Genomic DNA, 12,686 nt, shown 5'->3' on the forward strand with positions numbered 1-12,686 from the left:
TGTTGCCACTCATGGCTTTTCCCTTTTTCCCTAATCAACTTGGGAAACAGACCTAATAGTGTTATTGCTGGGTCAAAAGGTATACATGGTTTTCTGACTCTTTGAGTATAATTTGAGAGATTGTTCTCCAAAATGGTTGGATCAGTTTACGTTTCCACCAGCTGTGAATAAGTGTCCCAATTTTTACGTACCTCCTTCAACATTTGTTGCTTTCCCCTTCTATCATTTTAGCCAATCTGGTAGGCGTAAATTTTTAAAAAGAGAAGAGAATCAAATCACTAGCATTAGAAATGAAAAGGGTGAATATGCTATTAAGAAATCAAAGCAATTATAACAAGTTATTTTGCCCAGTTATATGCCAATAAATTTAACAATTTGAGTAAAATGGAAAAATAGCTATAAAAATAGAAACTGCCAAGTTTAACAGAAGAAGAAATACAATATCTAAATGTAATAGTGGGGGACTTTCACCTTCCCCTCCCAGAATTAAATAAACCTAACCAAAAAATAAATAAGAAAGAAGTCAAGGAGGTGAACAGAATCTTAGATAGGATAGGTATCTGGAGAAAATTAAATGGGAATAGAAAGGAATGCACCTTTTTCTCAGCCCCCAATATCTATTTCCACCTATAATTCATTTAACTTTTCCTTTAAAATTTTGGATGCTATAGCATTTGGTGCATATAGGTTTAATATTGATATTGCTTCGTTGTCTGTGGCACCTTTTTTCATAATGTAGTTTCCCTGTTTATCTCTTTTAATTAAATCTGTTTTAGCCTTAGCTTTGTCTGAAATCATGATTGCTACTCGTGCTTTTTTTACATAAACTAAAGCGTAATAAATTCTTCTCCAGCCCTTTATTTTAACTCACTGTTTATCTCTCATTTTTAAATGTCTTGTAAACAACATATTGTCAGATTCTGATTCTGAATCCATTCTACTGTTTTTGTTTTATGGATCAATTCATCCCATTCACATTCAAAGTTATAATTACTGATTGTGTATTTCTTTCCATCCTATTTTTCCTCACTATTATCCTTCCCACCCTCTCTTTTTACCTCATCCATCCTCACACTTCTAATTTACTTCTAACCACTACTTCCCTGATCTACACCCTTTTGAAGAACCCCTCCTTATCCTTTCCCCTTACCATCTTATTCCTTAATCTGCCCACCCCTCAAAGAGTCCCTTCCTTATTTTCTCCCCCTATCCTCCTACTTCTTGATGTATACACCCTTCTAAAAGTCCCTCCCTTATCCTGTTCCCTCACCCTATTTCTTTATAAATTTAGGAGACTTTTATGCCCTTCGAGATGTATGTGTTATTCCCTCTTCAACCCAGCTTCGATGAGGGGAAGGTTCCAGCACTATCGTCCCCCCCCACTCTCACCTGCTTCCACTTGAACAGCTCTTCATTCGTGCCTTGTTTGTGTGAGATAATTGCTCCATTTTACTTCTCCCTACCCAGTTTTATTTTTTAGAATCATCTCACCATACTCAACTCCACCCCAAGCCTTTCATCTATGTATATTCTTTCAAACTACCCAAGTAATGATAACATTCTTAAGAGTACAGATAACATTTTCCCATATGAAAAGTAAATAGTTTGACCTTATTGAATCCCTTATAATTGGTCTTTAATGTTTACCTTATATTTCTCCTGGATCTTATGTGTTGATTTTCCATTGAATTCTGATCTTTTTGTTATAAATACCTGAAAGTCTTCCAATTCATTAAGTGTCCATTTTTTTTTTTTTGTTCAGGATTATACTAAGCTTTGCTGGGTAAGTTATTCATGATTTCAAACCCAGCTCCTTTGCTCTTTGAAATATAATGTTCGGAGCTCTCCAGTCTTTTAACATAGAAGCTTCTAGATCTTGTGTTAACCTGACCGTAGCTCCACAATATTTAAATTATTTTTTCTTGTTGCTTGTAGTATTTTCTCTTTGACCTGGGAGCTTTGAAACTTGGTTATAATGTTCTTGTGAGTTTTCATCTTGGGATCTCTTTCAGGTGGTGATTGGTAGATTTTTCTATTTCTGTTTACCCTCTTGTTCCAGAACTTCAGGGCAATTTTCCTTAATAATTTCTTGTAATGTAGTATCTAGACTCTTTTTAAATCATAACTTTCAGGTTGTCCAGCAATTCTTATATTGTTTCTTCTTGATCTGTTCTCCAGATCATTTGTTATTCTAATTACATGTTTCATTCTTTTGATTTTGTTTTATTATTTATTGCTGTCTTATAATGTCATTAGCTTTCCCTTGCCCAATGGTAAGCTGTTTATTTATTTATTTTTAGTTTTTGACATTCACTTCCATAAGATCTTGAGTTCCAAATTTTCTCCCCCATCCTAAGATGGCATGCAGTCTGATATAACCTGTACGTATACATTCATATTAAAGACATTTTCACATTAGTCATGTGATGGGGGCAGCTAGGTGGAGCAGTGGATAGAGGACTGGCCCTGGATTCAGGAGGACCTGAGTTCAAATCTGGCCTCAGACACATAACACTTACTAGCTGTGTGGCCCTGGGCAAGTCACCTAACCCCATTGCCTAACCGAAAAAAACAAAATACAAAAAAACCTCATTAGTCATGTTGTAATGAAGAATTAGAATGGGAGGAACCACGAGAAAGAAGAAACAAAAAAAAGAGCAAATAGTATGCTTCGATCTGCATAAATTAAATGCCCAATGATAGCTTTTAAGGAGTTTTTTTCTTCTTTAACTTTTTAGATCTCTTTTTCCAGTTGGTTGGCTTTCTTTTCATAATTTACTTGATTTTCTTGTATTGCTCTTATTTTTTTTTCCTGATTTTTCCTCAGCTTTTCTTACTTGATTTTTAAACTCTTTTTTAAGCTCTTCTAAGAACTCTTTTTGGGCTTGTAACCATTTGACATTTTTCTTTGATGTAGGAATGACTTTTTTAACCCAGAGCTACTTTATGCCTATAGTAGCTCTCTGTGGTCAGGTTCTTTCTCTTTTGCTTACTTATTCATTCATTCATTCATTTATTTTTTAGTAGCTTATTATTATAGTCAGGTTTTAATCCCAAGGTAGTAGGGATAACGCCGTGGGCTTGAGGTTTTGTTGTTTTCTGAGCTCTGGGAGCCTGACCTTGTGCTCTCCTCTCCACCTTGAGCCATGGCCAGGCCTCCAGCCATGCCATCACCTTACATGTTGTTGCTCCTTGCGGTCCCTCCTGTGGCTGCAAACTCCAGTTCACTCCTCTGCCCTGGAACTGAAACCAGGGATTCTGTTTCCCTGCAAGTGCCCACAGTCAGCAGGGTGCCTGCCCCTCTCCAGCCACAGCTACAGCCCAGGACTGTGTCTGGTCAGCACACCTGTGGAGAGTCCTTCAGCCTTCCCTGGCTCAGCTGTCTGACTCCCACCCTGTCTGTGAAGTGGAAGTTCCTGAAGCTGAGGCTGCCTCTGGACACAGTGCCATGCCAGGCTCACTTTGAGGGGATGCTTTACCTTGTTTGTGGGAGAATTTTGGAGATCCCAATATTTCCTGTCTTATTCTGCCATCTTCGTTATAAGCATTTTACTCACTTAATTTTCTGCATTTTCTTTTCTTTTTCTTTTTTTTTAATTTTATTGATCTTTTTTTTTTTTTACATTGGTCATTTCCTACTGTCACCATCCATATAAGTCCTTTGTAGTAACAGAGAAAAAAGAGATCAGCAAAACTGTTTGACTCAAGTATCTGAAGGCATATAGAACATTCTACATCCTATTCCACCAGCATTTTACCAAGAAGAAGAAGATGTGTTGTTCCTCATTCCTCTGGATCCAATATTGGTCATTACTTGTATTTGAGTTCATATTTTTAAAAGCATTCTTGTAGTCATTGATGATGTTCTTCTGTTTCTTTGCTCTGTGTCATTTATTAAGTCTTGTGTTTCTCTGAATTCCTCATATTCATCGTTTCTTATGACTCAGTAGTAACATTCCTTTACAGTCATATATCAAAAATTATTTAACCTTCCTTAGTCAATGAGAACCCATTTTGTTTTCAGTTTTTTGCATTGTTATGAATAGATTGGTATATTTGGGATCTTACTTTGTGTTTTGTTTTGTTTTTTTTAAATCAAATTCAGTGGCAAGGTCTTTAGGAATAAATTAAGTAACTTTTTCACACAATTAAAAATTGTTTTGAAGAACAGTTAGACCGATTCAGATGTCCAACAACAGTACGTTAGTGTGCCTGCCATTCCATGGCTACTGCCATTCTTTAAATCCACCTCCTGGCTTGCCTGACTTCCTTCCTTCCCTTTAGCTTTCTCCTCACTAAAATACCACCTTCTACAAGAAGCCTTTCCTGATCTCTTTTAATGCTAATGTCTTCCCTCTGTTGATTACTTCAAATTTATCCTGTATGTTTCTTGTTTGTATATACTTGGTTTAATATCTCCCCATTTAAAGTGGGAGCTTTCTGAGAACAGTGGCTGTTTTTTGTCTTTCTTTGTACGCCTAATGCTTTAGCATAGTGTTTGGCATGTAGTAGGTGCGTAGTAAATGCTTATTGACTGACTTCCTATCATTTACCATTGTCAATATGAAGGATATGACATAAAACCTCAGAGTTGCTTAATTTACATTTCTCTTATTAGTAATATGGAATTTAGATAGATTTTTTTTAGCTTTTGATAGCTTACAATCCTTCCTTTGACACCATTTATCTGTCAAGGGATATCTTTTGGTTTTGCATACTTTGCATTCATTTCCTATGTATCTTAGTGATTCGGCTTTCATTTGATGCATCATACATCTTAGTATATTTTGCATTTTAGCAAGATTTTGTGGAATGATAGCATTTTAGAGCTGAAAGCAACCTGTAGAGGTCTAGTCAAACTCCCTAATATTGTTTTATTTAATTTTTTCACTGAACAAAAATTTATTTTCTGTCCCTCCCACTTCTCCCTTCAGTTAAAAAAAAAAAAAGCAACAAACCCTTGTCAAAACAAATCTTAACCTAGCCTACAGTATATCCAGAAATATGTCTCATTCTGCATCAAGTCTATCACTTCTTTCTCAGGAATTGGGTAGTGTCAACCCTCTTGTTTTAACACTTTGGAAATAGGTCCAGACAGGTGAAATAATTTGCAACAAAACTGGCAAACCAATTCAATCTTATGTAATAGAAGGAGAACCTCAGATAATAAATAGAACTTAGGGCTACTGCCTCCTGTTTATTCTACCTAGACCATAAGAATGGTTAAAAAAACTGTTGAAAAAAAGTTTTTGCACTTAAATGGGCAAAATCAGCTATAAGGAAATTCATTTCTATGAAATAGTACTACTGATAGCTAAACTGTGAAATAACATAAAGATGCATTTGCATGTAAAGTCCCAGTTTCAGGAGTAGCCTATTATCCCTATGAGAACTCTTCCTGTTCTTCCCTACTGAGCACATCACTTACTGTACTGAATTTCAATACGTTTTGATGGGAGGACCTCTTCGTCACACTATATAAAAGATGAGGAGACAGCAAGAGATTTACGTGATTAAGAGGACCTAGTAAGAAGTGGTTTCTGACCCTGTAAGTCCAGGTCTCCCTTCAGATATAGTTGCTGGGAAAACTCAGCCTACTTGTGTTATGAACAGACACAGCTTAAAAGCTGTCACCTGCTAGATGGCACACAAATACCATATATTTTTTAAACCAAAGGAAAGAATCCAGACCCTACCAACCTGAGGGCTGAGCATTTATTTATTTTTATTTTTAAGTAAAGGGTAAAATTATTTGACCTAAAAGTTTTTTTGTGGGTTTTTTTGTTTGTTTTTTGTTTTTTTGCTTAATAGAAAAGAGGCATAGTAGCAATTGGGAAAGTCTTACATTCAGTTCAAAGGAAGTGCCTTTCCATCTGCTGTCTAAGGTCTCAAGCTTGTCCTTGTCAGTGTCACTTTCATGATTTATGAGAACCAGTGTCCGCTGAGAAAGTGAATAAGTATTACATAGGCCTTTAGGGAATAATAGGGACTGATTCCTTAAGGCAGAACTAGGCTTTCAGCATAATAAATGACACGAGGAAGTAGAAAATCAGTCTTTAATCCAAACCAGCATGCTAACCAAAAAGAACCAGAGTAAAACTAAGTTGTTCAAACTGAGCAGTTTTAGAAAATTTTCAGTCAAAAGGAAAATGAACGTTTCTGAGGTTCTCCTTCTATTACATAAGACTGAACTGCAGTGTAACCTGGTAACATTCATGTGCTGGTCTAATAGAATATGTAGAGATGAATTTATAAAGACCTAGCTAATGAATAAGACAGTGTAAGTGATAATATGAGATGAGAGGAGAGCCGATAGCTTAGAGCAATGGTGTTAAAGTCAAGTAGAAATTAGGACCACTAATCCATGCATCAGGATTCCTGCAGGCCACATATTGACTTAGTTTTAAAATGTAATATTATCTATGTTTTATTATTTTTATTTATTTTGTTAAATTTTCCTAATTACGTTTTAATCTGATTTGGGTTGTACTTGGGAGTATTGTGGCTTGCAGTGGAGTCCATGTATCTGATACCTCTAGCTTAGAGATAACATCCTGCCCTCCTCCCACTTCACAGTCATAGGTTTGAATTTAAATTATTCTGTTAAATTTCATATTAAAAGGACCTGTGATTTCATCAGGCTTAGGTCTTCCTTCACAGATGCACCTTGTAAAACCTTTACCACATAGTAGATTGGTGTTTAAGTGTAGCTGTGGCCAAAATGTTTATTGCCTTGTGGCCAGCCTTTCCAAGGTTGATGAGCCTTTCCAAGCTTAACTACACTGTCCTTAAGATGACACATAAAGTCCAGCCCAGGCCCATTTTTAATTTATGTATTAGTTTTCTTGTTATAAACACATCAAGATGATGCTATGCTTTTTTAAAATTAGAATAAGAAAATGTACTACTTATCATTGGGAAAATTTCTTTGAACCTGAATGTCCTTATATATGTATAGTACTTGTACTATCTAACTTTTAGTATTATAAGGATCTAAAACAATGTATGAAAAAGCACTTTGTAAATGTAAAAATAGGAGCCTTCATAGTTGGGTGTCTAATTTTTATCACTAATATAGTGGGCTTAGTGTTGACATATAGTTAGACCTAACAAATCAGAAAGAAATTAATTTTACAGGGTACATGGAGAGAGCAAATAAATGAACGAACACAGTTTGTTAAGACCAGCAATGTATCCTGTGGGTGTGCAGTCTAAATGCACTGTAGAGTTTGTTTTTTCAATTCCCTTCTTTGCTTCCTTGTCACTTTTTCCCTTGCCTTCTCCTTTTATAGTATGCTTACTCCTTTGTACTTCATGCACGGCAAGCCTAATGATTAGTATTTCAGAAATCATTTCCTTTTAAAAAAAACTTTTTTAATTTCATTTTTTTAATCAGCAAAAATCTGCCTTTTCTGACTCCTCACTCACCCCATAAAGAATGAAAGAAAAACAAAACCAGTTATAAACAGGTATAGTCAAGCAAAAACAGATTTCCACATTGACCAGGTCATTCATATACACAGACACACATATACATGTATCATTCTGCACTTAGTCCTTCACTTCTGTGTCAGGATGTGGGTAACATGTTTTTTTTATTAGTCCCTTCGAATTGTGGTTAGTCATTATGCTGATCAGAGTTCTTTAGTAGTCAGTAAACATTTATTAAGCACCTAAGTATGCCAGGCACTGTGCTAAGCTAAATATGGTCCTTGTATGAATTGTTCTCCTGGTTCAGTTCACTTTACTCTGTATCAGGCTTTCTAGGTTTCTCTGAGACTAGCTTCTTCATAATTTCTTATAGCATAGTCGTATTCCATCACTTTTATGTACCATAACTTGTTCAGCCTTTCTCTAATTAATGAACTCCCCCTCAGATTACAACTCTTTGCCACCTGAAAAAGAGCTGTAAATATTTTAATATAGTATCTCCTTAGGGTTTGTTTTTCTTAGAACCAATCCCTTCCTTACTCTATCTTTCTTCTAATTTCCCCCTTCCTCTTTCTCCTTTTTCCTACCTATTTCCCCATTGAATGAAATGTATTTCTCTTCCTAACTGTGTGTGTGCAGTTTTCTCTCCTTTAATCATTATAGATGAGAGTGAGGTTCAAGTGTCAACTGTTCCCCCCATCTCTCTTGTTCGTATAGACTTCTTTTTGTGCAGCCAGATCACATGAGAACATTTCCCCTAACTTTCCTTTTCCTTTCCCCTAGTGTATTTCTATTCTAGTCTTCTTTACTTACTACTGCTTTCACTTTACTTACTCCTTTTCTAGTCCTCGTTTAAGATCAAGATATAACAGAACCACTCCAGGTCTTCTGTCTACTTTGATTCCTCCTCCGACCCCTGATGATGATAGGATTGAGTAGAGACACAGGTATCATTTCCCCATATTAAAATGTAAACAGTTTGCCTCGTTTAGTCCCTTACAATTATTCATTTGTATTTGCCTTTTTATGTTTCTCTTTACTCCTGTGTTTAAACTTCATGGTTTCTATATAGCTCTGAACTTTTCATGAAGAATGCTTAGAATTCCCCAGTTTCATTAAAGATCAAATTTTCCCCCTTGTAGGATTATACTCAGTTTTGATGGGCAAGATATTCTTGGCTGTAAGCCTATGTCCTTTGCCTTTTGGAATATCATATTCCAAGATCTCCCTTTCTTTCTGTGGTGGATGTTAAATCTTGTATTCCTGACTGTGGCTTCTCAGTACTTGAATTTTTTTCTTTCTGGCTGCTTGTAGTATTTTTTCTTTGACATAGAAGCTTTGAGTTTGGGACTCTAATGTTACTGGGAATTTTCATTTGAAAGTTTCAGGAAGTGACTAGTGTATTCTTTTAATGACACTTTTCCCTTTGCTTCTAAGAGGTCTAGACAGTTTACTTTTATGATTTCTTGAGATATGATGTCTAGGCTCTTTTTTTGGTTATGACTTTTAGTCCAGTGATTCTTGCATTTTTTTGTTTGATCTGTTTTTCACATCATTTTTGTTTTAAGTACCTTATATTTTCTTCTTTTTTTTCAATCCTTTGACTTTGTTTTTAATGTTCCTTGTTGTCTCATGAAATCATTAGTTTGTGTTTGGCTCATCCTAATTTTCAGAGTTTGTTGCTCAGGCATGGTTATGTACCTTGTACCAACCTGTTAATTCCCTTTCCAATTCTTTCTTCCATAGCTCTCATTTGTTTTCTAAATGTTTCCCAAATATTTTTAACTTCTTTTTTCCGTACTTTTCATCTCTTCCAAAAATTCTGGGTAAATTTTTGCCTGTGCTGTGTTTTTCTTGGAGGCTTTCCTTGTGGATGTTTTGGAGTCATTTCTGTATTCCATGTTTGTGTCTTGAGCATCCCCGTCACCATAAAAGCTCTTTTTTTTGTTTGCTCATTCTTCAGTTTCCTTCCTGACTTTCAGCTTGATGTTAGGGTCAGTTACTGTACACATCGGGTTTCTTGGGGTACTAAGTGCTGTGTTATTCCAATCTAGGGACCTGCAAGCTTTTATTGCACCCAAAAGGGACTGATCTAGGACAGAGTCATATTTGCTGCCCACCACTGGTTTGAGCTCTGCAAGTTCCTGACCTGAGTTTGGGTCTGGGCAACAATAAATTGCTCCTGAAACTCAGCCCCTATCAGCCAGTTTAAGAGAAGAACTGTAGGCTCTTTTTTGAGCTGCGATTTCTACCCTGGTAATTCCTCTGCAGCTTCAGACTGGACTGGATGAACCTGAGACCACCTTCTACTCCTGTGGTCTGAGAGGTGTCTAAGCCACAGCACTGCTGCTTGCTTCTGAATTTGTTCCTCTCTAGGTTTACTGCATAACTCTTTACTCTGGAGCCTAATTGTAAATCTTTTAATAGTAACATCTGCCATTAGAAAAGACAGAGTAGCTTTTTAAAGGTGTCTGAAGTGTGCTTCACATTTGAAAGATATTTATGCAAAAACAGTATGAGTTTAGTAGGGTACCTTAGTTTGTAAAGCTCATGTTTACTTGAGTTACCTGATAATAATCTTGGCTTCCTTCTAAAAATAAAACTAGAACTGAGAATACTATTTGGAGGACAGAAATCTTCCATTCCCTAGCTATCCAGAGATTATCTTAAGTCTATTTTATTTGAATTAATAAAAAATAAACATGTTTATGGATCCCTTACTCTGTATAAGTAGGCGGTCACCAGATGATGCATTGAATCAGAGCACTATACCTTAAATCAGGAAAACCCGAGTTCAAATCTGGCCTCTCACACTAGATGTGTGATCCTAGACACAGACCTCTGTTTTCAGTTACCTCATCTATTGAAAGGGGAAAATAATAGCACCTACCACCTAACTTTGTCTTGAAGATAAAATGAGATAATATTTGTAAAGCACTTGGCTAACATTAAACCTTAAATAAATACTAGTTATTAGTATCAGACCCCGTGCACAAAGCCTTCTAGCTTGGTAAGTAGGACTTGTCAGAACTCATGCTCCACCAGCTTCGGCTTTGAGAACCAAGGCTTGCCAAGTCACTTGAGGTACCAGATTAGCAACAAAATGTATTACATCCAAAACAGTAAGAAGGAAAGAAATGGGAAAAGTCTGTTATAGATATAATAACAAATAACTGTGGACTCTAAAGTAAAATTTCTTTACGCTGTGGAAAGAACGTTGCATTTGGCATTGTAAAACCCACCCCAGAATTCCATAGTAAGTGGCAGAGCTTTATTGCTCTGTAAGAAGTGAATGTCAAGAATATCCAATATGGAAAGACTCACATGAAGTGACGGACAGTGAAGAAGGCAGAATCAGGCCAAGAGTATACATAGGAAACCATAAGTATATGAAAAATAGCAGCACAATTTTAAAAATACACAGAAGAAATGGAGACCAGAAGGTGACACGAGGAAATGGGGTGTTTTTGTTACTATTATATTCAAGTTACATATACTTTAAAAGAATAAACTGTTGATAGTTTAGAGCTGATGGCTTTACAATAGGATCATAGGTCTAGAGCTGAAAGTGACCTCACAGACCATCTGGGCCAACACTCTCGTTTTCCAGTTGAGGAACGTGAGACTTTGGAAGGTTACATGCCTTGTCCTAAGTCACACAGGTAGTAAACATCAGAGGAAAGATTTCAACCCAGGTCTTCTGACTTCAGGACAGCGATCTTCGTTTTTATTTTGTTTGTTTTTGTGGCTAGTCATTTGATTTAGAATGAAAAAAAAATCTTTGCACACACAAACCCATACACAAAAGCTGGGATTAAGAATGAATAGGAAGAGAAGTTTTTACCAAATATGGTGGCCTCTGTTTCGATAAGAAATTTTGTATATTAGTGTATTTTTACTTATTAAAGCCCTACAACAGTGGTGTCTTGCCTGGTTATGCAACGTTACGGGCTATCCAGTTATATGAAAAAGTATTGCTAATTTCCTTCCTTCCACCCTCCTCCCACCTCCATTTTTTTTTTGCCCATATTAAATTTCTTTAAAGCGCTGTACTTATATAACTTTTGAGTTGGGAGAAGATGTCATAGAATCAAATTTACAGCACCCCCAATGGTGGCAGGTCTCTCATCATCTGCATAAGATGAACTGCTTTGCCCTGAACCTCAACTGAAAGACGTTTTTGTTTGGCATTTTATTTTTGCTTTTGTCAAAGCACAGTAAGAAATTCAAGAAGCTACAGGAAAACTAGGGCTGGGGGCATGTAAAGAGAGGTCCCCTGACTGCTGGAGGGCAGTGAGGACAACGGGGCAGGAAGGCCTAGAGGGAGAAGGCAGAGAGGAGGCAAATCCTTAATAAATATTGCATTTGGCTCCTGGGTAACCCCAGCCCCTCCATTGTGTTTTTGCTGTTGCAGGCAGGGGTTTCCCCTGCATTTCCTTCACTCACAGTTCCACTTTGATAGCAGTTCTTATGGAGCCAATTACCCTGCCCAGCCTGGGGATGAGAGTTGGACGAGGTAAGCAAGACACATTGTTAAAGCTGGGGTGGCATGGGGTATTTGCACCCATATTGTCCTTTTGGAATGATACATATTTCTAGTGAAAAATCTAGAAATTTCTGTTGTTGCAAAACTGTTTAGGAGGGAACATTGTTGAACAGGGTGTGTCTAGTCCTGTGACTTCATCATCTTTGGGAACTCCAGAGCAACAATCTCAGACAGATGCAAAGTTTATTGAATTTTTCTTGGGCAACCTTAGGGTTGTAAATCCTTATGGTATACAGAGATCTGGAGCAATGGGCTTAAAATCTAGTCTTATGAAGTGCAAGTACTTCATGATTGTTTTGTAACTCTGTTGCTGAAAGAGGGAAAGTCAAGTCTTCTTCCCCAGGAAGCACAACAAGCATTATGATGAGAGACTCCAGAAGGCACTTAGGCTGCTCTAAGCTGCCTCAGTGTGGAGGTTCAGCCTAGGGCTCTCTGAGGCGTAGTCAGTCAGCAAACACCACAATGTAGCAGGCACTGGGCCAGGCACTAAGGGGACAGGTATGATAGGAAACAATTCAGGCCTCAAAGGGCTCACATTTCTTTGTACAGAAAAGTTTATATCAAGTGAGGATGCCTCATGCTTTCCAGCTGAACTTGTCCTTGTTCTGCTAAGCTGGAGAGCCATTACCATTATATGGTTCTACTATCCTCCATTACTTGATCCTTTGAATGGGGCCCTTTGCATTCAAATAGCCAAAAGTTGTTTTTG

General features: G+C 37.0%; 1 protein-coding gene across 1 annotated transcript in view; it reads left to right on the top strand.

The window, feature by feature from the left end:
- Positions 1-12,686, top strand: part of CRTC3 (CREB regulated transcription coactivator 3) — an 80,562-nt gene that overhangs the window by 33,333 nt on the left and 34,543 nt on the right. Inside the window, exon 4 of the mRNA XM_027846323.1 lies at positions 11,886-11,947. Within this exon, the coding sequence (XP_027702124.1) occupies positions 11,886-11,947 (62 nt within the window). The remainder of the gene's footprint in view (positions 1-11,885; positions 11,948-12,686) is intronic.

This window comes from Vombatus ursinus, unplaced genomic scaffold (genome assembly GCF_900497805.2).
Source record: "Vombatus ursinus unplaced genomic scaffold, bare-nosed wombat genome assembly UNPS02015129.1, whole genome shotgun sequence".
Lineage (NCBI taxonomy): Eukaryota > Metazoa > Chordata > Mammalia > Diprotodontia > Vombatidae > Vombatus > Vombatus ursinus.